Below are 25,235 nucleotides of genomic sequence, written 5' to 3'. Positions count from 1 at the left end.
GAAATCCATGCAAAAGTCCTGCAGGCCAAATTAATGCAGCTGCAGTTTGCAGACATAAGATGTACAAGATTTGATATTAAAGATTTAAAACCCTGTGCTGAATAGCTCTAACATTTTCTTCATTAATTTCTGATCTATTGTTTGCATATGAACACTGTTCTTTGATATCACATACTTTATTCTTACCTTAGCTGGCTGAAGCCTCATTCTGCAACTTGTAGAGTTTGGCTGCATCCTGATTGTCGCAGACATCAGTTCTGGGCACAGAATTCACATTCAGACACATGCTAACCACCACACACATACACAGATGCACACACACCAGGATCACAGGGCGTTGCAGCAGCAGTAGCAGTGTCCGCAGCAAGGGGGCAGCAATGGAGCAGGGAGATGCAACGGTGAGGAAGGCATTTCATAGCTGATATGTTGCATGTTCTTAATGTACAAGTGGAATCAGAACATGAAGACAAACTGGGTTCACCATAGTCTTACCTGTTGTCATTGAAATCTGTGGTGTTTCCTGTGGACAGAAACAGTGCATAAGGACACAGACAGGTGCACAGTGAATGGGGTTTGGTGGTGTTATGACTTGGAGGAAGTGGGGTTACAAAAGACGCACATAGACTTAAATATTACATCTGAGAGCCACTGAAGATTAGTCACTTTGGAACAAGCAGCTGCATAAAACATCATGGCAATTAAGGCTGCAGCAAGACTTTACTTTAAGTTTATAAATTAAAAACATGTTACTCAGGACAAATGGTTTTATTCTACTTCTGGATAAAGTGCAAATAATGCATTTTAAAGCAAGAATCACAGCATTTTAGAAACCATGAAACATAAATAAGTCACAACCAGCACTGTTTTCCAAATTGAATAAGTATTAGCTATTCTTGTAGTGAGTGGAAGTTTACTTTTAAGAACTAAACAAACATGTTCTTGCGAAAAAACAAACTACCTTTAGATGAACTGTGTGAGGTGATAGACAGTGTGTTCAGAATATCAACATTGAACCTATATTTCTGTGGTACATTTAAACCACCATGAGAAAAATGCAGACTGATCATGTCGTGAAAAGTCAGGCTTTCCCATAACTGAATGGCTCACAAACAGAAAGTAATCTGGTGAGAGGTATCTGCATAAATGAGAGAGCTGACACCCATCCAGAAATTGCTAAATCTGTTTGATGGCTGACAAAATCTAAGTGGTAAGTAGCAATCCATCTCTTCTATCACTTTTAAATCCTTTTATATGGTGTCAGTTTGTTAGGTCCCCAAGCTACTGTGCTCTGAAAACATATCTCACTTCCACAAAAGATAAATTGTGAGGTATATTTTCACAATATGAACTAATATTCTGGCTATAGAGTTTTATCTCAGTACTTTTGCTTTTGAGAGATATTGTGTTACGCCCTGATGCCAGAAGTTATCCCAGTTCAAAATGTAACTGACTGCATCTTTTTCTCTTTCATTGTTCTTGCCATTGTATTTTGCAATATTATTTACATATTTTTCAGTTCTCATCAAAATGTATTAATCAATAGGTAGCAGTCCGAACACAGCTGAAAGAGGAAAGATTGTATGAATATATGTGCCTTTTTAAGGTTGTTTAAACACTAAAATCATACTCAAAAACTAATTAGAATCATCATTCAGAATTTTCCATAATTCTTTCACTCATATTATTCATTACCAGCTAAAAAGCTACATTTTTCTTCTGTTATTTTGTTTATATAACAACAACAAAAACAATAAAACACAGGTTTTTCTCAAGAAAAACAAATGAAATGAGGCAGGAGCATCACATTTTTAATATATTTCTGCACAGTTTAGGTCTTCCTGTCATTATGGCTATGCAAATTATAAAAAGGATTAGAATGAAACTTCAGGACAGAGACTATGAATATAAATGGAATGAGAACCCTTTTCTGAACAAAAAGCTATAAAATTGACTCAGCTGCACAACAGACCTCTAGTTAATGTGGGTCTGACCAAGAGGTACTTTAATGTCTGAATTTAACCAAAAAGCAAATACAAGCTTAAGCACAGAGCAGATGAAGATGAATGCTAATGTGATTCCTGGTTGTTTTCACTCATTGCTTTCGTTGGACCCGGCTGAACAAGAGAAGAGTCACTGCTGTCAGTATTTCTTTTTGTACAGCAAATATCAGAAACCATCCAGGTTCCAAAAGCATAATTTCATTAAAATGTTCATTAAAAGCACATCCTTCTTAAAAGCTGCCATTACTGGTAGACAATCAGTGCAGCAGAGCAGCGTTTACATAGAAAATGGAGGGTTTTTTCCTGACCATATTTATCCTCTGTGCAGTTTGTTGAGCTAAATCCATTTTCCAGGTGCTTCTCAGTGCTGGCAACCAGTTTATTACTAAATCCAGTAATCTACCATTGAGCCTTCCTGACAAGAATTGATTTCACAAAACTTTCCCTTGGCTGCCTGACACACATATCGACAACTGAACGTAACAAAGAGCTTTGACTGTTGCTCGGGATGCAGAAAGACTGAGCGTAACTTCCCCGTGATGGACAAAGGGAAGTTGATTTAATTAGTGAATAATTTAATCAGATCTCATGCTTCACTGGCTTTATATTCAGGAAGAAAAATACAAAACAGAAGCATTGTGAGAAGTACTAAAAATCTTCTGCTGTCAGAGCAAATCACCTTTCAAGGCTCCATCATAGAGATGAGAAAAAAGCAGGAGAAAAACTTGGGGTTGAAGCCTTGTGGAGCTATTTGGCCGCATTTTCCCACAAGCTCTTATTGAAATTCATCACACTGAAGTACCAGAGTGGAAATTACTAGAGGGGAAAGAGGGACTGCAGCCTTAGAGGTTTAACCTGGTAAATAAATTGAACAGAATACATACTACTGTGGTAATAAAAATAAAGAAAAAAACAAACAAAAAACATCACTGCTACTTCCAAGCAGCACAAACTAAATCCATGGTGATTAGATCCCTGAAGGATTCTCTGCAGAACAGTGATCAGGTCTGATGTTTAATGAAATGCATAAACACTTGCAGCATGTTGATGAAGTGATCCCAACACCATTTGTGACTTTTATTGATATTCCCAGTGAATCAAAGTGGTGTGATGTTGTTGCACAACTCAAACTACTGTCATGACTGGGTCAGAGGCTGAATTGGTCCTCCAGCTTGTCTGACGGCTTCGCTGAGTAATGACACTGCAAGCCTAATCTGTCTCCCCCAGAGTCTGCCGCTGATAACACACGAACACAAACACGAAGATGAAGACGGACAAAATCTTCAGGCAGCAGGAGGATCTCACAGTTGGCTGCACATTCTCTGGGCAAACCCTAAAACATGACAGTCTGGATCTTGTAAGAATGTAGAAACTTTATGACTCTGACCTACATTGTGGAAACCTCCAAAATTCACATCAAGTTAAAATCTGCCAATCACCTCAGAAATAAGAAATAAAAACCAGATGAACCGCAGCAGGACAGTTTCCGTTAACTGTTTTAACAGTCTGCTCTTTCTAAGAGTTTATAAAACAACATCTGAACTTAATGGCTGGTATGAGGGCATAATGGTTATAAGGAAATTACACTCATAAATTTATGTGAATTGAGCCCCTGCTGATCAGGGTTACTTATAGCTTTAGCAGGATTTACTTGTAGGAGGCTCACCGTTTTCTGAATCAAGCATTTCTGAAGATTTCTCTGCTTTGCTTACTGGTTCAGCTGAAAGCCTAAAAGAAACAAAACAGGGAATTATGTTAAATATGTTACAAAATCTTTGTATTTATCTTCAGATTAAACAACAAATAAGAAAAACTGGTCATAGCTATTAAATGAATCATTTGTATTATTTGAAGTCAACACTCTCTGAGCAGTAGAAAGTTATGTGAACAATAAATAAAGCAGAATTTCTCTCTGGAAAGTTGAGCTTAAGGCTGTTGGTTCCAAAGTGAATGTCTACTGTCATAAGAAAAGAAGTTACGGTCTCAACTTTTTTGTAGCAATTCACAAAGACAGCAATTTTATTAACCCTTCATTTGGTTCATGACGCAAACATGTCTGTCAAGTCCAGCAGCTGTGACTAATTTGCATCAAATCACAGCTGTTCTCTCTTCAACCACAAACACAGGAGATGCAGATGTAATCAAAGAGAAAAATGAATAAAATGTTCCTCACAGAGCTTCACGCAAGCAGCTGACTACATCACATCAGAACCACATTAAGAATGATGTCTAGACCATTAAGTGAGTTGAATGTTTTGATTCATTCCAAAAAGCACATGGGATTGTAAAATGTGTACACACTTCTAATCTTTACAACTGCATGTCGTATATGAAGTGGTAAATTGTCAGATAAAGTAATCCCAATCCTCAATGCAACAAAAAGCAAGGATTAAGTACATTTGTTTTAACTTTTGTTTGATAAGCCTGTATAAAACACAATATGTTAGAAAGTTCCAGTGATTCAGATTTCAGTCTGAATATAAAAAGTATTGAATTTTTAACACCGTTGAGGCATTTTTTTGATTTAATATTGGTTTTGATTTAATTATTTACTTATACATGAGATAGACATAATCCCCACAGCAGCAGATTATTATTTCCCCTTCTTTTTCTCTTACATAAAAAGTACATGGAGTGCAGCAACTGGTATTTTCTAAGATGTCGTCTTGATGACAGCCTTTGTGTTTCAGAATCCAAACCAATTTGTTCTTGTTATGATGTACATAAATTTACATAAATATCGTTGGGCTGCATCTAAATCTCATTCACTTTTCAGTTTGGAAATATTTGCCTCTCTATAAGTGTACATCCAACTTTTAATTTGTACTTAACAGTTAAATAAAGAAAGTCATCTGCTTGTAAAGATATAAAATATTTTTAGTACAGTGTTCAGAACCTGTAATTGTGCTTATTACTGAAAGGATATCATGGCAACTTCACCACTACAAAGCTGAAGGACTTATAAAGTTACACAAATGAAATCTTGAGCTAATATTATAGGTTCAAACCACAATGTCAGAGTTCAAAAAACTAGTTATAAAATGGGAAATAGAGCTTACTCACATAGTGTCGCCGTCGTCGTCACTTTGTGGGTCGAGTAGTTCTGCAGAGCTGTTCTGGTTGGACTCATCCTTAGGTAATCTGGCCTCGGCGTCATGTACTGGGGAAGCATCCACGGGAGCTGCTGGTTGGTTGTTTTTGTTCTGGAAACCGGCATTGCAGAAAGCAACGGGGTTTTCGCTGTAGCCCCGGATGAAGAAGTGGTTGATGGGAGGATAGAGTGGGTAGTGGCCGGGACGCACAGGCTTGGCTGCAAGCAATAACAGAGGGCTGATGCACAGATTGCAGGATTCATCCAGAAAACCTTAAGACAAATTTAGTTTCCTAAAAGTTTTTAATGTCTCTAGAAAGCTGTGAATGTGTTAATTTAGAACTTCTCGGTTATTCTTAATTGACTTGGAATAATCCTGTAATGAAAACCATCATTTTAAGACCTCTCACATAAATCAATATCTTGTTTTCTCATAGCAGAGCCATGCGTGCCTCTCATTATTTCACTGCAATTATCTTTGGTTGAACCGCTCAAGATGGGAGCTGGTGATTAAAATAAATTATACTCCTTTTCTAAGCTTCAGCTTTCCTGTTTAAATGCATACAGTGCAAATCCTGTCATGAGGGAATATTTCAGTAAGTGCTAAACCTCTTCAAGCTTAGATGTTTTCTACTTTTCAATTATTGCCACATGTCTGTGCAACCTATAAAACTCAAACAGCAGAGCGCTACTGTTCAGTTTGGTAAACATAAATATCTCATAATCTAGCTTCTTCTGCTAAATGTGTTTTTAAAGTACATCTGTTTCCTGACTACCAAACCAGATTGGTTTCAGAGCCACTTTCAGCAAAAATTGCTGCACCGCACTCACACATGCAACATAAAAGTGATCTAGAAAAGGAAAGAGAGAGATGACAAACGAGTGGAACTGAAGCATACTGGGAATGTTGTTTGTGAGGAAGCCACGGCAGGGACATAAAAAGGGATAGTTGCAGCAAGGTTATCAATTCTTCTCAGTGCCATGGAAAGGCGGCGGACGACCAGAGGTGAGAGAAATTAAATGTTAGGGACCAAAGGAAAACTGACCGTATAAAGAAAAACATCTTAAGGGAAATAAGACTATTTTAGTAATAATCTGTATAATGTTAACTTCCTATAAAATTAATTAATATGGGTTATATATGAAATTATGGATGATTTCCATTGTGTGTTCTCCTATTATTATAATAGTCAACCTTCATGACACTTCCATGATATTCTTGGGTTATAAATATAAAAAAGATTTAAATAAATATATGAATTTGAGTACTAAACAGCACTGCTGCTGTAATAAGCTACACTAAGCAATAACTTTGATAAATGGGAATGATAATTGTCAGCCTGAAGACCAAAAAATTGTTAATGCATAATTTAGTCCAATACCAAGTTTAAAGAAATATTAGCTGCAGCAGTGTGATTTAATTTCTAGCTCAGTAATTCTCCCAGTCCCTTAGGAACGGCACAGGAGAGTTTTTTAGATAACACAAGACTTTGGCAGTATAGAGACTCGCAATATACAAAATATTTAAATACAAAATATTAATCAATAGTCTACATAAAGCTTTAAATGTATCAAATTTATTTTCACATGCAGCTGTCTTTTATGTTATTTATACATGTTACATATAAATATAACTACAGGATATTCAGCGCATAGTTTTATAGGAAGATGTAGTTCCTTTTGGGCACATTTACTGAAATGCAGCACGCCACACAAAAACTATTTGGAGCAGAAGGTTAGCAACAAGACATAGTGAAAAGTCTGGGTCATTTCATGGATGTGAATAAGGTGTTTATGTTACCTATCTGTGCAGCGTGGGGGCGGCGGAAAGGATTGCGCCTCATCACATCCTTGATTCGCTCCACCTCCTGCTGGTAGCGCTGACGGTCCTTCATGGCGCCCTCCTTCGCCTCCTTCAACGCTCCCTCCAGTGCTTTAACTCGCTCGGCGGTAGAGCGGAGACGTTTCTCCAGTTTCGGAAGCTCACAGCGAAGATCTGCGTTGTCGCGTACCAGCTGTAACCCATGTCAAAAAATTAACCACACTCGGACTGACAACGTCAGGATTGGTACTCTTGCCTTTCTCTGTGAGGTAGAGCTCACAATGGAGTTGATTTGATCTTTAAGATGACATAATCTTTAAAACCTGTTCAACTTTTTGATTAGAGTAACAATACTTGTGAAAGTAAACCATGCTCCGTTGACAACATGCTGCTCTGAACAATGCTCCATCCTTTTCAACAAGGTTTTAAATACAAGGGATTAAACAGGATTTTAATTATTTGACCACAATATTTTTACTTTTTAGCTCAATTGATATTTTATGAGTAAAGGAAGACATCATAAATTGGTGCTTCCTAACATGACATGCAGAGTAGTGTAGAGAAATTTAAATTTAGGATGAACTTGTTAAATAACTGGAAATAGGTTATTCTTGTCTTTCAGCAGCTCAATCTTACAGTAAAAGTTCATTTTATTTCGTGAGGAAACGTTTCCACAGCAGGAAAATCACATTTCAGCAACTTCACAGTGTCAAGAAAATCCGAGCTCATCCCACTTCCCCATGCTGGAGATTTTAGTTTAACAGTAATAATAAATAAAGTTATCTTTAAAATGAATCACTCAAGTGACATCAAGGCCCAACAGTAGACTTAAGTGTCAATAAAGTTAGTTTAACAGTAATAATAAATAAAGTTATCTTTAAAATGAATCACTCAAGTGATATCTAGGCCCAACAGTAGACTTAAGTGTCAATAAAATAAATCTGGTTGTGTGTGTTGTTTTTGTCTCATGCAAACTTTGCTTTAATTCTACTTTTTTCTATCTAATCATAAGAAATCATAGTCAGTCAGAAAGAGTCATTAAACAGGAAAAGCAGGTTTCCTGGAAAAAGAGGAAGTAAGTTCCAGCCTGCAGATTTATAAAAATAGCTGAGACTATTCCTTATTTTAAATCATGAAAGTTTAAAGAATGAAATCTAAACATTTTGAGTAATTTGATAAGATTCAAAGTAAAATACTTATATTAATATTGGTTTACTTGTAATAATATTTACACGAACATTTGTGGGAACAGTTACAAGAAAAACAAGTAACTGTAACTTTGGCATCAAATAATTAGAATCATGTATTATTCTTGGTTTCTTTTCAGAAAAACATCTGTAATAACTCACATTAAGATTATAATAAGTATAATTAATAAGTTATGGTTATAAAATCATAAATGAATGATAAATCAGAGAAGCTGAAGAAAATAAATGTGATATAAGTTATGGTTATAAAATTATAAATGAATGCTAGATCAGAGAAGCTAAAGAAAATAAATGTGATATAAATGTGATTTTGACATTGAACTTGAAATGGTGTAAAAGGTGTAACTGCAATTAAACATCACTGATATGTTGGAGGTAGAGAGTAGGTGAAAGGTGAAAGGCAAGGAACTAACAGGAGAGCAGAGATGATCAACGCCTTATTTAGAGAGTAGGTGAAAGGTTGTGCAGGCAATGGACATAGGAGGTTGAGCAACCCTGGGACATTAGCACAGACATCAGGACATGTCTGTAAGACAGTGATGGATATGAAATCATCTGAGCAGTCAGCCAATGAAACAAGCCCAGCAACAGTGCTAGCCAAAGAAACCCTATAAAAGGTGAGTGCAAAAGAGGAACCGTTCGTTGGATCCTCCGGGCAGCTTCGAGCCAAGATCGAGATGGACAAAGAACTCTGCAGCTGAAGAAGAGCCGGGGCCACGGAGCCGAAGACTGTCCTGCTCATGCATGGGGACCAACCCGTCTGGCCCACAACCTGTGGCTTCGAATCGCACTTCTCTCATCGGCTGGGTTCAGACCCCAAAGACAAAGATGAAGACAAAGGCAAAGACAAAGAAGAAGAACTGGTGCCTTCCTTCCTGCCAGCACCAAGTCCTGTGTGACCTCACCATCCATGCGGAGAAGAAGCTCATCAGACCTACAGAGATTCCTGCCTTCGCTGATCAACATCTTCCTCCTGCTGCAACACCTTCTTCATCATCAGACCTGCGGAGATCCTGGCCTTCATCGATCGGCGTCTTCCTCCTGCTGCAACACCTTCTTCATCATCAGACCTGCGGAGATCCTGGCCTTCATCGATCGGCGTCTTCCTCCTGCTGCAGCACCTTCTTCGTCGTCGTGCCAGGTCTGGGGTTCGAGGCGCCAGGCTCCGTCCGTCTCTCTCAAAGGTTCCTTTTTTAGTTTTCAGTGTCAGCAGTAGGGAAAGATAGACTAGATGATTGATTTTACTTATTTGATTATTTCTGCTACTGAATTAAGCTGTACTGACCCTTGCAAAAATGCCTTACTAATAAAATATTTAGCATAAAGAAAATCTAAAAGATGTTGTGGACATTCAGTTAATGAGTCACCTTAAAGTTCTTTGATGGTTGTAAAATAGCTGTGATGTTTGATTCTGGAGAGGAAAAAGTTTAAAATGTTTTATAGGTTGCTGGTAGCCCAAATTTAAAACGTCATCCTTGGGACTCGCCCGAGTCACTAAAACCTACCTGGTTCAATAACAAATGCAAGTTGTAAAATAGAGAACGAGCGACCGTTAACAGGTGTGCTCTGTGAAACTAGTTGGCTGTAGGCTGCTCAGTCTGGCTAATTCACAGAGGGAAGAAGGGTGAGACACCTGGATGTAGGCCGTTAAAAATCAGGTGAATCGTTTCTCGAAACCAGCTTAAACAGAGTTTACTTCAGTTCTGGACAGGGTAAATCCCGGCAGATTTAGGAAACTCAATTAACCCGTTAGATGGAGAGCTGGTAGCACATCTCCCCTCTCAGAAGAGGAAGTACGAGAGTGAGAGAGTAGAGACAGAAAGGAGGGGGGGGGGGTGTTGCGCAACAACAACAGCCACATTTATAGCTACCCTTTAAATGTATATATTTTATACAAGCCCCCTTTATGAACTGGACAGTATTTCATCTTCCTCTGTAGTACTTTACAAGGTTGGAGGATACAGAGAGTGGGATCCTTTCTTCACAATTTCTCTGAGTATCACTTAAATTTACTCTTATTTTCTATTCTTCAGCTCACTCCACAGGGTTTTTAAAATATCAATTAGATCTCAGGATGGGATTCTGATGAAGGACGGTTGTTTTATTATCTGTTGAACTATTGCTCTGTTGGACTGGCTATAGGATCATTATCTAGCAAAATAATTTTTATTTTAAACTCTTCATATGTCAAAGATTCCACATAAAATGTCCTCAAACAGGATTTTCAATCTTCCAAAATAAATAAATAAATAAAAATAGGCCCACAGAATCACAGATCTTTCACTGTGCCTAACACTAGGTACTATTTGTCCTCACAAAATCATCCTTTGATTTTCAAACACACTTGAAGTGTATTTTACTGAAAGCTAAACTTTAGTGTCATTTCAAATTGAGGTTCTAGTCAAGTTCACAGTAAATGTGAATAAATTAAATAAAGGCTTTTTATTGGCATGGCTTTCAAACAACTGGTTGCCATGGAGTGTCTATTGCGTGTTAAAGGTATCAATAAGTGGCATTAGTTTTCTAACAGTGTGGAAACTATTTTGACAAAAACAATTAAAATACAGCAAGTCTTTATATGAATCTACTTTAGTGCCTTTTACAATTTATTTACCAGTGATTGTGACGGGCAGATCATTTATTTATAAAACAAACAATCATGACGCTATGCTTGGTAGTTAATTTATTTTCAACAGATTAATTAATTTTAATTTAAAAGTATAACTGTTTATGGAATATGGTCATCTTTTAAAGGCCATACTTCAGCTTTAACAACTTCTTCATAAAACAGTGTAACAAACAACAGTGAGGTAAAACAGATGATAGTTGTTTAACCTCATGAAGCAAAATCTATGTGGATATTGTTCTGCACCTTAATTGCTGCTCTATGCAGGTTTCTTTGGGGAAAGATAATGACCGAACCTTTAAACAGTGACACTCTGCCAGAACGTGATCATGCAACCTAATCTCCATCCTGCAGAGATTCTGAATTAGGAGGTTTTACATGCAAGCAAACTTGGCCAACAGGCAAAACATCTAAGAAGTCAGTTAATTGACCTTATGCTCAGCTGTAGGAGTTTATTGGTTGGCTGTGAATCATTTTAAAAGAAAACAAAGACAAACAGAGCAGAGACTCCCACAGGAGCTAAGGAATGTTGTAAGAGAAATCAGCTAGACGGACAGATGGATGATTAAATCTACCACTGTCCCACACTCTTTGAAAGTCTTATCATGCTCCTTGGGGAGCTTGCTGATTTACGACCATAGCTTTTTTTTTTCCATCTGCACTGTGCCAGCAGGTAGAGGATGGGATTGAGACCCCCAGCAGTATCCTCGGGATTGGTTTTCAGCCTGACAAACTGCTGCAGTGCAGCTCATACCAATCTGCCGGCCTCAAAATATTCTGCCAGTCTGCAAAGCGTTTAGCGGATCACCACTTAGTGTTCTGCAACGGTCCATTTAGGAATATTAAAGATGGGAAGTGAGTTTGCGTGTGTATGTCTATTTGTTCTGTGTTTGTGTACAAAGACTAATTGTCCTAATTTTATCTTACTGTTTGTTTTTTTCTAAAATTTATAACTTTTGACACCTAATTTGCTCTGTTTAATTATGCTGAAGATTGATGGTGCAAATGCTGCTTTTACTTACGGTATAGCAGAATTCAACAGTTCACCCCAGTTCATCCCTTAAACCCAAATGGCAATAGAGTAGTAGTCAATTATAAAACTTAAGTGTTAGGCAGGATTGACTGAATATTGTCCATAAACAATAATATTCAAGTTCTGCCACAGATTCTCAGTTTGATCTACATTATAACTGGGTCGTTTTTGCACACGGCTATATGTTGATCTAAACTTTTCTTCCGTTGCATTGCCTACTGAACCAGCTTCCTGGGGTCAGTCAGGAAACTCTGTAGTGAAATATTTTGTGTTTTCTCAAATCTCTCACTTGTGTTACCTGTTTGTGAACTTTACTAAGTTGCTCCAAGTTGTTTTCAAGAAAAGAAATCTTTTGTTTTTGAGTGATAAATCCCCCGGTATCATTAGGTTCAAGCTCTGTACTCTGTCAAAATAAAAAAAAAAAGAAACATCTGTCAAAACTGCATTACAGAAATTGCTGCTTTTGAAAATGTTGGATTGTCAGGACTTTAGAGACTGTCTGGTCTTGTTAGCCTTACCTTTCTGACTCGAGTCGTGAGGTCTTGAACAAAGAGCTTGCGGAGGTTGTGCAGGCTGTAGAGTTCACGGGCCTACAGAAGGAGGAAATGAGTAAATTAGCTGTTTAGTGGAGCTGTAATTGGATTGGCAGCTCCTGAAGGTCACATCGTGACAGTAAATAATGACTTACAACAGTCTCCTCCAGTCCTTTCAGGTCCTGCTTTGACTGCTCATGCCGTTCGCAGAGAAATCTATACATAGACAGGAAGATGACCAGACAGAACATCTGAAAACTGAACTTGTCTTTACCCAAATGATTACCTCATTCAGATCAGAATAATTCATGACTGGAGAACAAAGGGAGCATAGACCGGCTGCTACATTCATGGGGGTGTTGCCCATCTGCCATCTGATGCAATATGCTGCAAAGGTCAATGTAGAAAGGGACCCTTTACAACCAGCTGCTACCTTATTAACAGGAACTTTAATGGAGATGCAAAATGGGTTGGACAGGAAGATGGACGCAATGCAAGAAAATGGTGCAAAAAGTGTACGGTGCTAGAATCATCCACTATAAATAGACTGACAGAGCTGTAGAGTGGCTGGGTAAAAAATAGGGAAAACAAAAGACAAATGAAAAAGAAAAAAAACAGGAAGATGGGAATCTAAAGAGGCAGCTTGCCTCCAGGACTCCATATGGCGAGGTGTCTGAAAGACGGCCAGAACAGTAAAGAAGAGACTCACGTCAGTTCCTCCAGCTGCCGGCTCTTGTGATGCTCCCGACTTCTGAGACATTCAAAGTCACCATGCAGTTGCTCCAACTCCAGCTGCTGCTTCTGATTGCAGCTGAAAAAGTTGAAAACCGATCAGGTCAGGGCCGGCAAACTGATGCTTTGTGCTTTAACAGCTTTTCCAGAATAGAAAGCAGATACAGAAACTGTATTATAGCTCACACATGGGAGTTACTTTCCTCTACTTCTCTGCATCACGCTGTGCTGCAGCAAAGTAATTCTCATATTTTAATGTTACCTACAGTGCTGTCAAAATTTATTTACCTCTTTACAGACTTATTTCACTTTCTTGCTGCAATTAGCTTCTTAGATCAAATACATTTATGATACGACAAAGATAGCCATAGTAAAACCAAAAAAAAAAAAAAAAAGTTTTAACATGCTGATTGGTCTCATATGAAAAAGTATTGACACATTTGTTAAATCATGAATTATCGAGATTTTTAGTTCAACTATACCCAGCCTGATCACTGCCAGATCTGGAGAAACAATAAATCATTTACGTAGAACCCATCTGACAATTTGAAGAAGGCTGAAAGATCTAATAAAAAATTAAAAAATACATTTTATGCCCCAATCTAAAAAAAAGTCAAGAAGAAAAATATCTATTAAGCTTCAGGGTTACAAAGATATTTCTAAAGATTTGGGACCCCAATGAACCATAAACGGAACTAATTTCCACAGATGGAGAAAACATGGAATGGCAGTGATGCTTCACAGAAGTAAGATTCAAAGAGCATAAAAGAACCTACAACAGTATCTTACGCATTGCAGACCTCAAACGCATCAATTAATGTTAGCTTCTATGACTCAACAATATGGAAACGACTGGGCAAGAAGGTCATCAGTGAGAAAGCTCAAAATCGCTACTGACCAAAAGAAAAAAAAAAGATGCAATTATTGCCAAAAATATCCTCATGATCATTAATGCTTGTAGGAAAATATTCAGTGGACTTAAGGAACAAATGTAGAACTGTTTCCTGTGTGTCCTGTTATATTAAATGTACTAACAACAGTTCAGGAAAAGGTTATGCTTTTTCAAACATAGTGGAGGTAGAGTGATGATATGGGACTGCTTTGTTCAGTCAACAGTGACTGGTACCAAGAGTGGCACTTCCAACTACAAACTATTAAGTTTGGAGAACAATTACTTTTTAACATAAGAACCTACTTTCTTCTTTTGATGAATTAAACGTTCATATGACAACTGTTTTGTATTTAACAAAGTTATCTTTGTCTGATGTTAAAATAAATTTAGTTATTTCAAGGATTTAAGAGAGACAAACAGGCAAACACTGAAGAGATCTGAAATGCAGTGCATCTCTTCCAAGATATTCCTTGACCATCTTAAGGTAAAACATTTTGCTTGGTGTTGCCACATGTCTTTACTTCAAATGAGAAAATAACTGCTCTGGTCATGGTCTGAGGCACTTCTGGCCTCAGTTTCGTGATAACCAGCAAAAATGAGTTTTTGGTGGTGGTGGAAAGATTAAAATTCACAGCAGTGCTTCATACCCTTGATGAGCACTTTGACAGCAAATGGGCTGATTGATTGGCCTCTGCATAGAATCAGGTCAACACTAAACTACTAAAATTCCCTTCTCAATATTAAAAATATTTACCAGTAAACTTTTTTGCACATCTTAATATGCCCCTTTTATCTTAAGGTATTTCCTTTCTCTAATCCTTCCATCTTTGAAATATGAAACGCATAAAAAAAGACATCTGCACCAACTTGCCCCTGTTTTAATAAAAGGATCTGCAGGGAGTCTCTTTTTTTTTCTCTTTCACATCCGTTCGGCCTCAATAACACCCATCAATCCATTCCAAGCTGCTTATCCAAATTCAGACTGTGAAAGCAGGATAAGCAGATCTGTACCAAATGTGTGTTTCTTCACATCTCTTCGTTTGGTGGTAGTGGGTTACTCTGAGGCCAGTTGGGATGTGTGCTTCAGTTATTTGATGGGGTCTGCAGCTCCTTCTGGGCGGTCATGTTCGGTATAGTACACTATCAGTTTCAGGTCCTAAAGGGACAGCTATTTTCACATTTAGGCTGAGTCAGACTAGTGGCTTTTCATGCGGAGGTTTGGTAGAAGCAGCTAAGCTCCAATGTCTTCCTACTCCACAGCTTTGTTTGCCACCCACATCTTTATCTCTTGTAGCGATGGCTTAAATCTTCTGAGAATTCAGCTAAAACTATTTAATCTATGCTGTTTGAATATTTTGCCTTCTAATTAATGAAGGTTGGTTTGGGAAAGAAGATGCAAAAAAAATATTTTTTTTAAGATTTTCAAATCTTTAACACGGGATATATACCTCAACAATTTTATATCAGGGACTGATGTTAAACCCAAAGAGATTTGCTAATTAATATTGTCATAACTCGTTTGTTTTGGTAGCAAATGACCCACATCTGTTCTGTGGATATACCTTTTAGGGACAGGTGGGTGCATCTGGGTAAAAGGTTAAAATGCACTCCTTCTCCTACCAACTTGAACTAATGGCTGATTTCCTTTATAAACAGTCATTCAGTTCCACAGAGGCCAGGTAGCAATTAATTCATTTGATTAGGATATGCTGCAGAAAGGATGAAACTAAAATTTGCAGGGTAATAGCTCTTGGGGACTGGATTTGGGTCCCTGACCTCAACCAAGTGGAGTGCCAATATTTTTGTCACAACGTCCAACTTGTTCTTAGGATTGAACCTTATGGTCTCGTCTTTGCTTTGTGCAGATGAGGCACTGGAGTGGTTTGCACCAGAGTGAAGAGGCTGAAGTCAGGTCTTTATATCCTAAATGAATGGTGCTCAAAAAGAAAGAAAATGATGACACCTCCCTCCATGTTGATGATGTTAGGATGATAGATAGATTAGGACCTAACTTTCTCTGGTGCAAATGATGCCTCTATCTGCCATGGTGAGAAAAGAGATAGATCCAGGATGCAAATGGCTGAAATGAGCTTCAGCAGTAGGATGGTTGGGCGCCGCCTATAAACTAAGGAGGTCCATCAACCAGGGGGGCAGCTTGGAGGAGAGCCGCTGTTCCATTCCTTGTTAAGAAGTCATCTGAGATGGTTAGTTACATAAGGAGCACTCTTGGGTGCCTGCAGTAATGCGGATGCTGCATTGGAGGGCATCCAAGCACATGCCACTGCAGGAAAACACCAGAGCAGACCAGGAACTAACACTAAAGTGTGTGTTCATCCCTTCAGACTAGGGAGCTTGTCACTATCTGGATGTCTGAGTTTCCCTTCCAGGTCTGATGCCTCAGCTACACAGTCGGTTGATAAAAGGAAGTAATGGATTTATATTTCTACATTTTTTGTGAAATTCAGAATGCATTTATTTTTTATATATTCATTTGCATGTTTTAGAAAACATTTAATGTACTGCCTGAGATGCAAAACAGTCTTAAAAACAATGTTAAATATGCTGGACATTATTTGGTAAAAAAAACCCCAAAAAACTTTATGTTCACCTTTGTATGTTCTTGTCTTGTTGTCAAAAGAGTAAAAATGAAAATTTAATGCATATTAAAGTAAACTGAAAGAAGTACTAACTCGGTTAATTCATCAATGGTCTTCTGTTTCTCGTTGATCTCGTCTCGAAGGCGGCCAAGCTGCTTGCTTTGGGCTTCACGGTGCAACTTCATCTGTTCCTCCAGAGCTCTCTGAGGAGTCACCAACAAGAAAGAAAAAAGACCAATAAAGTGAGTGCAAAGTCTTCCTCACAAAGGAAAGGGAGCAACATGATGTGGGAGGAAAGGGCAAACAGCTAAACACCAGGGGAAAAGAAATTTCACACATTGTGCAGAAGTGAACTTGAAAGGCTCTCTAGGCATTGAACACAGGACAACCAGTGTCAATACACTGCCACTGAAACTGATTTAGGACTCAGCTAATAAAGCTGGAGCTCGGAGGCAAAAACACTCGCATGAATACAGATCTAAGCAAAAAAATCACCGTTACTTTCCACCTATAATACAGCAGCTTTATAGCCACGGTTCCCACAAGTTTTTTATGACAAAATTCCTCACTGCTCCAGGATCAAATGAGCAAAGTTAATCATCCATTCTGGGCCCTTCTTAAGGATGGATGGATGCAAAATTTTGTCAGGGGAGCAGAGAATATAACTTTAAAAACAGATTTTTTTTTCTGTACTCAGTTTTATTCGTGTATTTCCAAACCTGGAGTAGATGTAAATCAAATTCCAGGTTGTGCAGCTGACAAATCGTGATGCTATCACTTTTAAAAGATTACGTTTCGTTGAATTCATAATGTGAAGAATTATGACAGTTTTGAAAGTAAATAGGTGTCCAACCTGGAACTATCAAAGTGTACCTAATAAAGTGACCATTGACCAAATCGGCCAGATGCATGTTAGCACAGTAAAAAATACATATATTTTTTCATAATTCAGATGCCTTTCTATATCTAACAGGACTGAAAAAAAAAACAAAAAAAAATTCAATTACAATTTCCATCTTTTGTCAAATTGATCCAAACTGCCCTGAAATCAAAGGAATCCTTTCTTCCTCTGTCTGAAGTGACTTCATCATTTGATTTGTTCCAGTGCTGGGAAATACAAGAATGCACCAGGATGTGTGGATTCATGGCTCAAGAAAAAATCATTTGTAAACACTTGCATTTACCTAATGCAGGTGTTTATCATTACAGCTGTGGTTCTGTAATAATAAAAAGCATAATATATGAAATTGCTATTACTGTAGTCATAGTTACCTTCATATCAGACAGATTCTGGAGAGATGTGCTGTTCTCCCCATTGGTCATCTGCGACATGCTTTCTGAAACAAGCAATTTTAGATCAAATGACAAAGGAAAGGGTGTTAGAAAATATAAGAAAACGCAAGAAAGGAGGTTGACATGGTGATAATGTGAGTCACATAACAGTTTTATTCCCACTGTGACCTGATAGCCAATCATTAAAGGATACTCATGCTGACATCAGTCATGGTTTCATTAGGAAAATATATAGCTGTAAATTAAATCTTTGGGTCACGCCAACCAGATATTGACTCCCTGTTGTCTGATGATGAAAGCACTGAGCTCTGCACCTTGCTCTAGGCAATGCAATCAACATGGACTTTGTGTTTGTCAACTGCTTCTATCCCCGTCTGCCTGGCTTATTGAGTACAACCAAAATGAATTTACAAGTTCTTAAACCCACTGGTTATTTAATTCACTTCTCTGGGAAACCAAAGAAAGAATGACTTACATTGCCTCTGGCCTGATTTGTGAATTGTGTAAGAGCACTGGGAGTAGCAGCAGCAGCTAGCTGCGCCTTGCACAAATTTCAAATGTTCCATTAATCTTTTTGTCCTGGACAAGGGAAATGTTTATTTAGCCTTATTTTTCTTGTCCTCAACAACATAAAAAAATGATGACAGAATAAAATGCTCCACTGAAGCAAACAACAGTTTTTAACAGGAAGTCGATTTCTCCACAATTCACCTTGGTCGCCACGAAACACAGATTGTTTTGTTGTTTCCTGGTCATTAATTTTGCTGAGGCGGGATTACTTTTGACTGTTTCAGAACGCTGACCTTAACGTTTGACTTTGGCAACCGTCTGCAATTTATCATGATCTGCAAACTGGAGCGGTCCTTCGTCCTTCACAGGAGAAACATGGAATGTCAAACAAAATCGTTTAATGTTTACACCAAACAGGGATAAGTTTTATTCCTACAGGATAAAAGATTTGTTGCTTCTTGCAACATTGGTGTATTCACCTTGTAATGTTTTTTAATCATAAATAGATGTTTTATTTGATCAGACTTAGTAATATGTCTTGCTAAGTGTTATATTTCACCTGATTTTTCTCCTAAATAAGGTGTTTTAGGAGAGAAATCACCTGATTTAGGGATCAATAGAAGTCAGAAGTGGGTCTGACTTCTATTTTTTACTAAATGTCAGACCCACCAGTTCAGAGTTCATAGATACACCAATCTTCCACTTTATTAGGTGAACATGTTCCATTGTGTTTTAACAAAAATAGCAGCGAGTCATCTGGCAGCAACTTAGTCCTTTTTATTATTTAGATGTGGCGAATGACTTGATTAAGTTCAAGCAATGCATCAGAATGAGGAATAAAAGTGGTAAACAGTAAAATTGTTGGTGCAAAAACAAGTTGGTGTAAACGTTTCAGAAACTGCAGATTTGATAACTGTTGGAGGTAGTCCTGTCTCAGATTCCTGGCTTTACATTGAGAGTAATTTACATTTGCTATGATCCATATTTGTTTACTTCAGCTACTATTCTGCTCCGTAAACAGTGTTAAAAAATGGCTCACAGTCTGATAGATTAGAAATACTGAATGAACAGGGGATTGCCAAAGGTTTAATGCCATGTTCAGCTAAGCCAGTCATCATTGCTCATAAAGAAACACTTCATGTTTAGAGGCAAAATCATTAATGAGGATATGAGCTAGTCATTAACCAAACTAATAAAGCAGAGCCATGGCTTCAGACAATGCCGGTGCCACTCCACATCCGCAGCCATGGCAGTTACTTTCTGCCTTGGCAGAAACCAGTGAGACAGTTGATAAACCATCTCCTCTAGTTTGACTCTAAATGGAAGATTAAATTAGTGTCTGGGCAGCCACCCCGTAGCTTTTTATGACGGGTGAAAGAAAATCCTAAATGTCATTTCAGATTGAAATCAAATCTTTTCATAGATATTTTTAAAGCGATCCTTTAAAAATGTAAGAGCTCTCAAAAACTTCATACACAGACAATTTTATTTTTCCAATGGATTCAATCTTACTAGAGATATTTCTTTATGAGGGGGTGGCTTGTTGCACCACATAGTTCAGATAAAAAACAAGATATTACGGGATACAGATGCAGTGATGTTTCTGTAAATACATTTTGTGATTATTTTTCTGCTAGCAGATATCTCCTAGTTTAGGTGAGTAGGTGTTTCTTTGTACATATCCTGATAGGTCAACTTCAGCTGAACAGCATGTTCTCCTATTTCTCTAAGATTAGAGTGGTCACTTTGTCAAACAAAACAAATTCCCAAATTACTTATTAAAAGTTGATTAGTTAAAATATAAGCATTACACAAACTTAAGTCACATTTACTTTATTTCACTATCTTGACTTAGAGTTTTTAAAGATGTTGTGAAAGTAGCAGCTTATCAAAGATTTTATGTCCATCTTTGGATTTTAAGTTGCATTTCATTTGACAAGAAAGCCAGATTATGCATTTCAGAATGACTCACCAAATTTACTGTATTATACCTACAAGTTATAAAAGCAGTAAAATTTGCCAAATGTTGTAATCAGCAACCAGGACACCTACTATCAGGAATAAGAGGTGAAAATAATTTTTTTTAAAGGATTTTATGCATCCAAATAGAGTTTAATTTAGTGAACTAGAAACCATCAGGAGTGCAAGGAACCATTTAATTTCTGCAATTTTAACAGCATTTTACACAAAGGGCAGTTTTTTTCACTTGGAACGTGGTGATTCTGATATCCGAGTATAATCCGCCATTATACTCCTTCCGCATTGTATCAGTGACAGGAAACAATCAAAATTAAAATTTTATGTCTGTGTTGTGTTTAACCTGAAAGAGTTAACTTCTAAAATTATACTAGTTATTGTAGTAATTGCTTTTTAAAAATGAGAAACTCTATAATAAAAAATTTTAAAATCAAATGTAAGTTAGCATGGTAGAAATAAAATCCAGCAGGATTTTATGCAGGTCGTGTTGGTCAACTCTGAGCCCCACAGAGCTGAAGGCTCTGTCTTTATTTTAAGTTTTATGTTTATGATATTTTTTATTTAAAAGTATCATAATATCAGTAATATCAGGTAATACTCAGCTGCACCTTGAGCTCTGAGGTTGGCCAGCTCCTCAGTCAGAGAATCGTAGCTGTCCTCCAGCCGTCTCTTCTTGAGCTCCACATTCTGCATGCAGTCCATCAGAGAGCAAATCTTTGCCTCATGCTGAAAGTCACAACATGAATCACAAAGTTTAAAGATGAATAGAAAACCCCAAACCTTTACCCATGAGAACCCTGCACTAAAGATGAGAATTCTCCTTCTAAGCTGAATGAATGTACTGACATTAAATATTTATGAGCCCCCGGTCATTAGGGAATTTAGTTTAAACACCAAAGATAGTAAAATTTACCACCTGATGCCTGAAAGCAGCCTCAGTCACAGACAGAATATAAAATATGCCACACTTTAGAATCAGGACTACATGCACAAATAAGGGTGAGATCTAAAAAGCATCTGAAATTTCCGCAAACAAGTAAAAATGCTACAAAGCATGAATTGCCTTTCAATAGTAATTTAGTCCCCACAATGGCCCACTATGCTAAATGATAATTAAACTGATAGAAGAGTGTGCTTGAAAGATAATGACGATGATCATCGATAATGTGCTATTTGAGGTTCTTATATCTGTTCTCCTCATTTTTTGACAATAACACAGTAACAGTATTTCTATGCCTGACACTCTTCTTTTCTCATCCGGATGTTCTTTGTTTCCTTGGTAACAAACAACAACTGATTCATTACTTTAGATCTGCACCTGTGAGATGAGGAGGTGGCATGACGACAGCTCTCTGCTTGTTTCCTCCATCTTTCGGCTGCATTCTGTTTGGAGGTTCTCCAGGTGTCGGCAGCGCTTCACCATGGACTTCACCTCTGACTTAATCTTGCTGATGTAGAGCCGAGCCACCGTAAACTCCTCCTCGATCGCACCAGTGATCTCCACAGGCTGGAGATAAATAAGACACACAACAGGAGAGGCTGTTGAAAAACTAGCAGAGTTGACGTTTTATCAAGATTGAGTGGTGACAATTTAAATACTGCTGGGAAATTATAGGAAGAGGTGGGGGAAGAGGAAAGACTTTTCCTGGCATCTTTTGCACATAAACATTTGATTAAGAGCATCATTTAGTAGATGCTGTGACTCAGCAGGTTAGGAGTGGAGTGTATAGGATTAGAGAACGGTACACATCAATCTAAATATCTCAGATCCTACTGATTCTACTGCAAAGGTCCATAAACTGCTCTTTGTAAATAATTTTAGCATGTTTGAATCGTACTTCCACAAACATAATTTTGTCATGTTATATAACCATCAATTAATTAAAATCTATATTTTAGGGATTTTATGTGACAAACCACCATAATACAGAGTATCCTTGTGAATTGGAGGAAAATGCATACGTTTTTCAAAATGCTTTACAAATAAAAATATAAATGAGTGAGTAACTTTTTAAATATTCAAATTTTCTGAGAGGTACCTCTGCTGTTTTTCCTGTAAGGTCAATTTGAGTAGCTTCTTCCACATGATAAGCAATGACTAATATTTTCTGACAGACCTTTGAGGTCTCTTATTTAGGGCATTAGAGTAAAAGGGCAATGTACTCGACTCTTTTCAGATTTTCATTGATATAAAGTTTTGAAAACCATTTATCAACTTTCTCTTAAAATCCACCAAAAATGCCTTTAGATTTGTAGTTTTAACACACTCTGTCCTCAAGAAACACAATAAAAAAGACAGGAAGTTCAAATATTTTGTTTTATAATAAAAATCAAGTCCATGTTAGCAGCCCCATCGTTATATTAATTTCTGTAGCAAGATCTAGTGATTACTCACGATCTTGCAAAAGCCCTCATTTGAGCCATAAATACGGTCGTTTTGTTTCTCACCAGCTTGATTTCCCGGCTTCCAACTATAGTGCTGAACTCGCGCAGGTCCCTCATGAGGCCGTTGAGAACCTCAGCGATGCGTTTTCTTTGGTGGCTGCTCACCTCCTGGATGCGGGACAGTTCTGCCTCTAAAGCCCTGAGGTGAGCCTGTTGGAAGAGACGAGGGATGTGGAGGCAGTGGGTGCAAATAGAGGACATGTGCTTGAGAAAAAGGATTTCATTGAAGAAAAACATAAACAGACAGGAACTTTTTAAAGTTTACCTTTTTAAACTTTTCTCTGTCTTCTACATTTCATCTCTATTCCAGCTCTCAAAGAACTTAAAGAAGTGCAGATTTGCATTAATTTAACTTGAAGGCAGAAGGATTTACATCCTTAGAGAAGCTCTTATATAACCTTCACTTATTTGCATACTGTTAATTCATTACTTTAGATCTGCACCTGTGAGATGGTTATATGATTGATGTGATCAAGGTTGTCGTCATAAGGATTTATCTAGTTTGCGTTTTTGAACTGTGAGATACTTCTTACTTTCTAGTATTTGGTGATTAAAGTTTCTACTCATCTGCTTTACCAGAAGGTTTGCATGTTTGAGGGATCTTGCTTGGGTAGTTTGAAGAAAGCAAATAAATCTCTTCAATCTGATTCTGTATGTGAATCTTCTTCACTCTCCTGGTAGATTGAATTCAAACACCTTCATCAAGCATCTCCTGAACCTCCCTGACTTAGAAAAAAAAGTATTTGAATATGTGAAACACAACCTAGCTATCACTTGATGCCAACATTTATCAGTCTGGTGTGCTCTCTCTCTTTCTCCATCTGTTGAGATGCAAAAAATATCCATGTGCCAAGCATAAACAGCAAACGTTGCCAGGCAGTGTTAAACAGATGCTTCAGTCCTAAAATACAGAAAAAAATGAAATATTGCCAGCAATGTTTGTCAGCAAACCTGATGTTTTATTATTTATGTGAGTTCAAATGATTCATGAAAGTGTGAAAATATCCCTGTATTCATGCAATATCCAGCTCTTTAGAGAACACTTGGTCCTACACTTTGAATGCAGAGAACATTCATTGCAAAAATATTCAGCCTTCACCTTTTCCTCATTTTGATACACAGCAACTTCAAATGTCCATGTATTTCACTGGGATTTTTTTTAGAATAACTCAACACAAAGTAATGCATAATTGTGGATGTAAAATTGCACACAAAATTTTAAACCTTTTATTTTAACAGAAAATAGTAGTGGAATACAATTTCACACCACACATTTCAGATATTTATTTGTAAGATAATTTTATAAGCATGCATTTCTGTGTATGGTTGTGTTGCCCTATGATGGGTTGGAAAACTGTCTGGGGTGAATCTGAAGGATATTATCTGAACTGGCTCAAATAAAAGGTCCTCCATGTTTTATTGTTGTTGTTTTGTTTTTGTTTTTTTTTTCTATATAAGGTGCATTTTTATAACTGGCATTTAATCAGGAAGAACAAAGACTGGACTAGACTATCCAAACAACAGCTGATCTGATTTCACTTGACATTAGCAAAGAAACTGCAAATGACTGCACGTTTGAACTGTACATCATTTACATGATTCATAATAGCACCAAAACTTAATTTATGTCACAGAATTATGTATTTCAAAATGTTGATTATGATGATTATGACTTAATGTAAAAAGAATGAACCAGTAAGTTTTTCCAGAAAATTTCTGAATTATATAGGAAAGAAAAAAGAAACTTAATAGAGAAATGTTGGTTGTGCACTATACTGTATACACAGTCAATATTTGTTTGGGGCTATTTTTAAATTTCTGCATCCTGTGATTTTCTGCAGCCTCCGGCTCTGCTGCAGTGTCAATAAAGCCCTGGTTGCTTTAATAACAGCTTCAGCTCATCAGTATTGTTGAGTCTGGTTCCTCTCATCTTTCTTCTTGACACAGTTCAGCTTAAGCCAGCTTGCAGACTAATCAAACACAGTAATATTATGATTAAAACAGGTACTGGTGCTTTTTGACAGCATGGGAAGGCGCCGAGTCCTTCTAGCAAATGAAATCTAAATTTCCATAAAGCTTGTCAGTGGAAGGAAACTTGAAATGGTCTAAAATTTCCAGCTTATATGTCGGCGTTGACAACATGTCCTGGATTAGTCTGTGTGAGGCAGCTCTTGAAACTCTGACTCTAGGCCTTGTTAATCTTCCCACAAAATTCTTGAATAGATTTTGTTTCTCAATCCTCTTAAGGCTGTTGTTATCCTTGTTACTTGTGGACCTTTCTCTACCATGCTTGTTCTCTCCAGCCAGCTTTCATTTAATAATGCCTGGATACAGCAGTCTGTGAAAAGCCACCTTGTTCAGCATTGACCTTTTCTGGCTCCCACTTTGTGAGGCGCTTCAATGACTGTCTGCAAGAAAACTGTCTCAGCATTCCTCCCCATCAGTGTGGAGGTTATCACATGGCTATTTTGTATCA

The 25,235-nt window shown here is 37.5% G+C and overlaps 1 protein-coding gene across 3 annotated transcripts in view; it reads right to left on the bottom strand.

Annotated features, from left to right (window-relative positions):
- The window catches only part of kif5a (kinesin family member 5A), an 84,091-nt gene that overhangs the window by 3,018 nt on the left and 55,838 nt on the right, over positions 1–25,235 (bottom strand). The window contains exons 15-28 of one of the 3 annotated variants that reach the window (XM_023325220.1): positions 22,763–22,909; positions 21,633–21,821; positions 20,923–21,040; positions 17,807–17,871; positions 16,628–16,749; positions 13,023–13,124; positions 12,469–12,529; positions 12,299–12,370; positions 12,079–12,183; positions 6,893–7,106; positions 5,064–5,310; positions 3,667–3,728; positions 493–520; positions 187–287 (exon numbers count right to left, since the gene is read on the bottom strand). In XM_023325220.1, coding sequence (XP_023180988.1) covers positions 188–287; positions 493–520; positions 3,667–3,728; positions 5,064–5,310; positions 6,893–7,106; positions 12,079–12,183; positions 12,299–12,370; positions 12,469–12,529; positions 13,023–13,124; positions 16,628–16,749; positions 17,807–17,871; positions 20,923–21,040; positions 21,633–21,821; positions 22,763–22,909 — 1,632 coding nt within the window. In that variant the 3' untranslated portion in view covers position 187. The remainder of the gene's footprint in view (positions 1–186; positions 288–492; positions 521–3,666; positions 3,729–5,063; positions 5,311–6,892; positions 7,107–12,078; positions 12,184–12,298; positions 12,371–12,468; positions 12,530–13,022; positions 13,125–16,627; positions 16,750–17,806; positions 17,872–20,922; positions 21,041–21,632; positions 21,822–22,762; positions 22,910–25,235) is intronic. The other 2 variants (XM_023325221.1, XM_005797043.3) reach the window with 2 other exon arrangements.

This window comes from Xiphophorus maculatus, chromosome 20 (assembly GCF_002775205.1).
Source record: "Xiphophorus maculatus strain JP 163 A chromosome 20, X_maculatus-5.0-male, whole genome shotgun sequence".
NCBI classification, from domain to species: Eukaryota; Metazoa; Chordata; class Actinopteri; order Cyprinodontiformes; family Poeciliidae; genus Xiphophorus; species Xiphophorus maculatus.
This window is presented reverse-complemented; position numbering and strand designations above follow the sequence as displayed.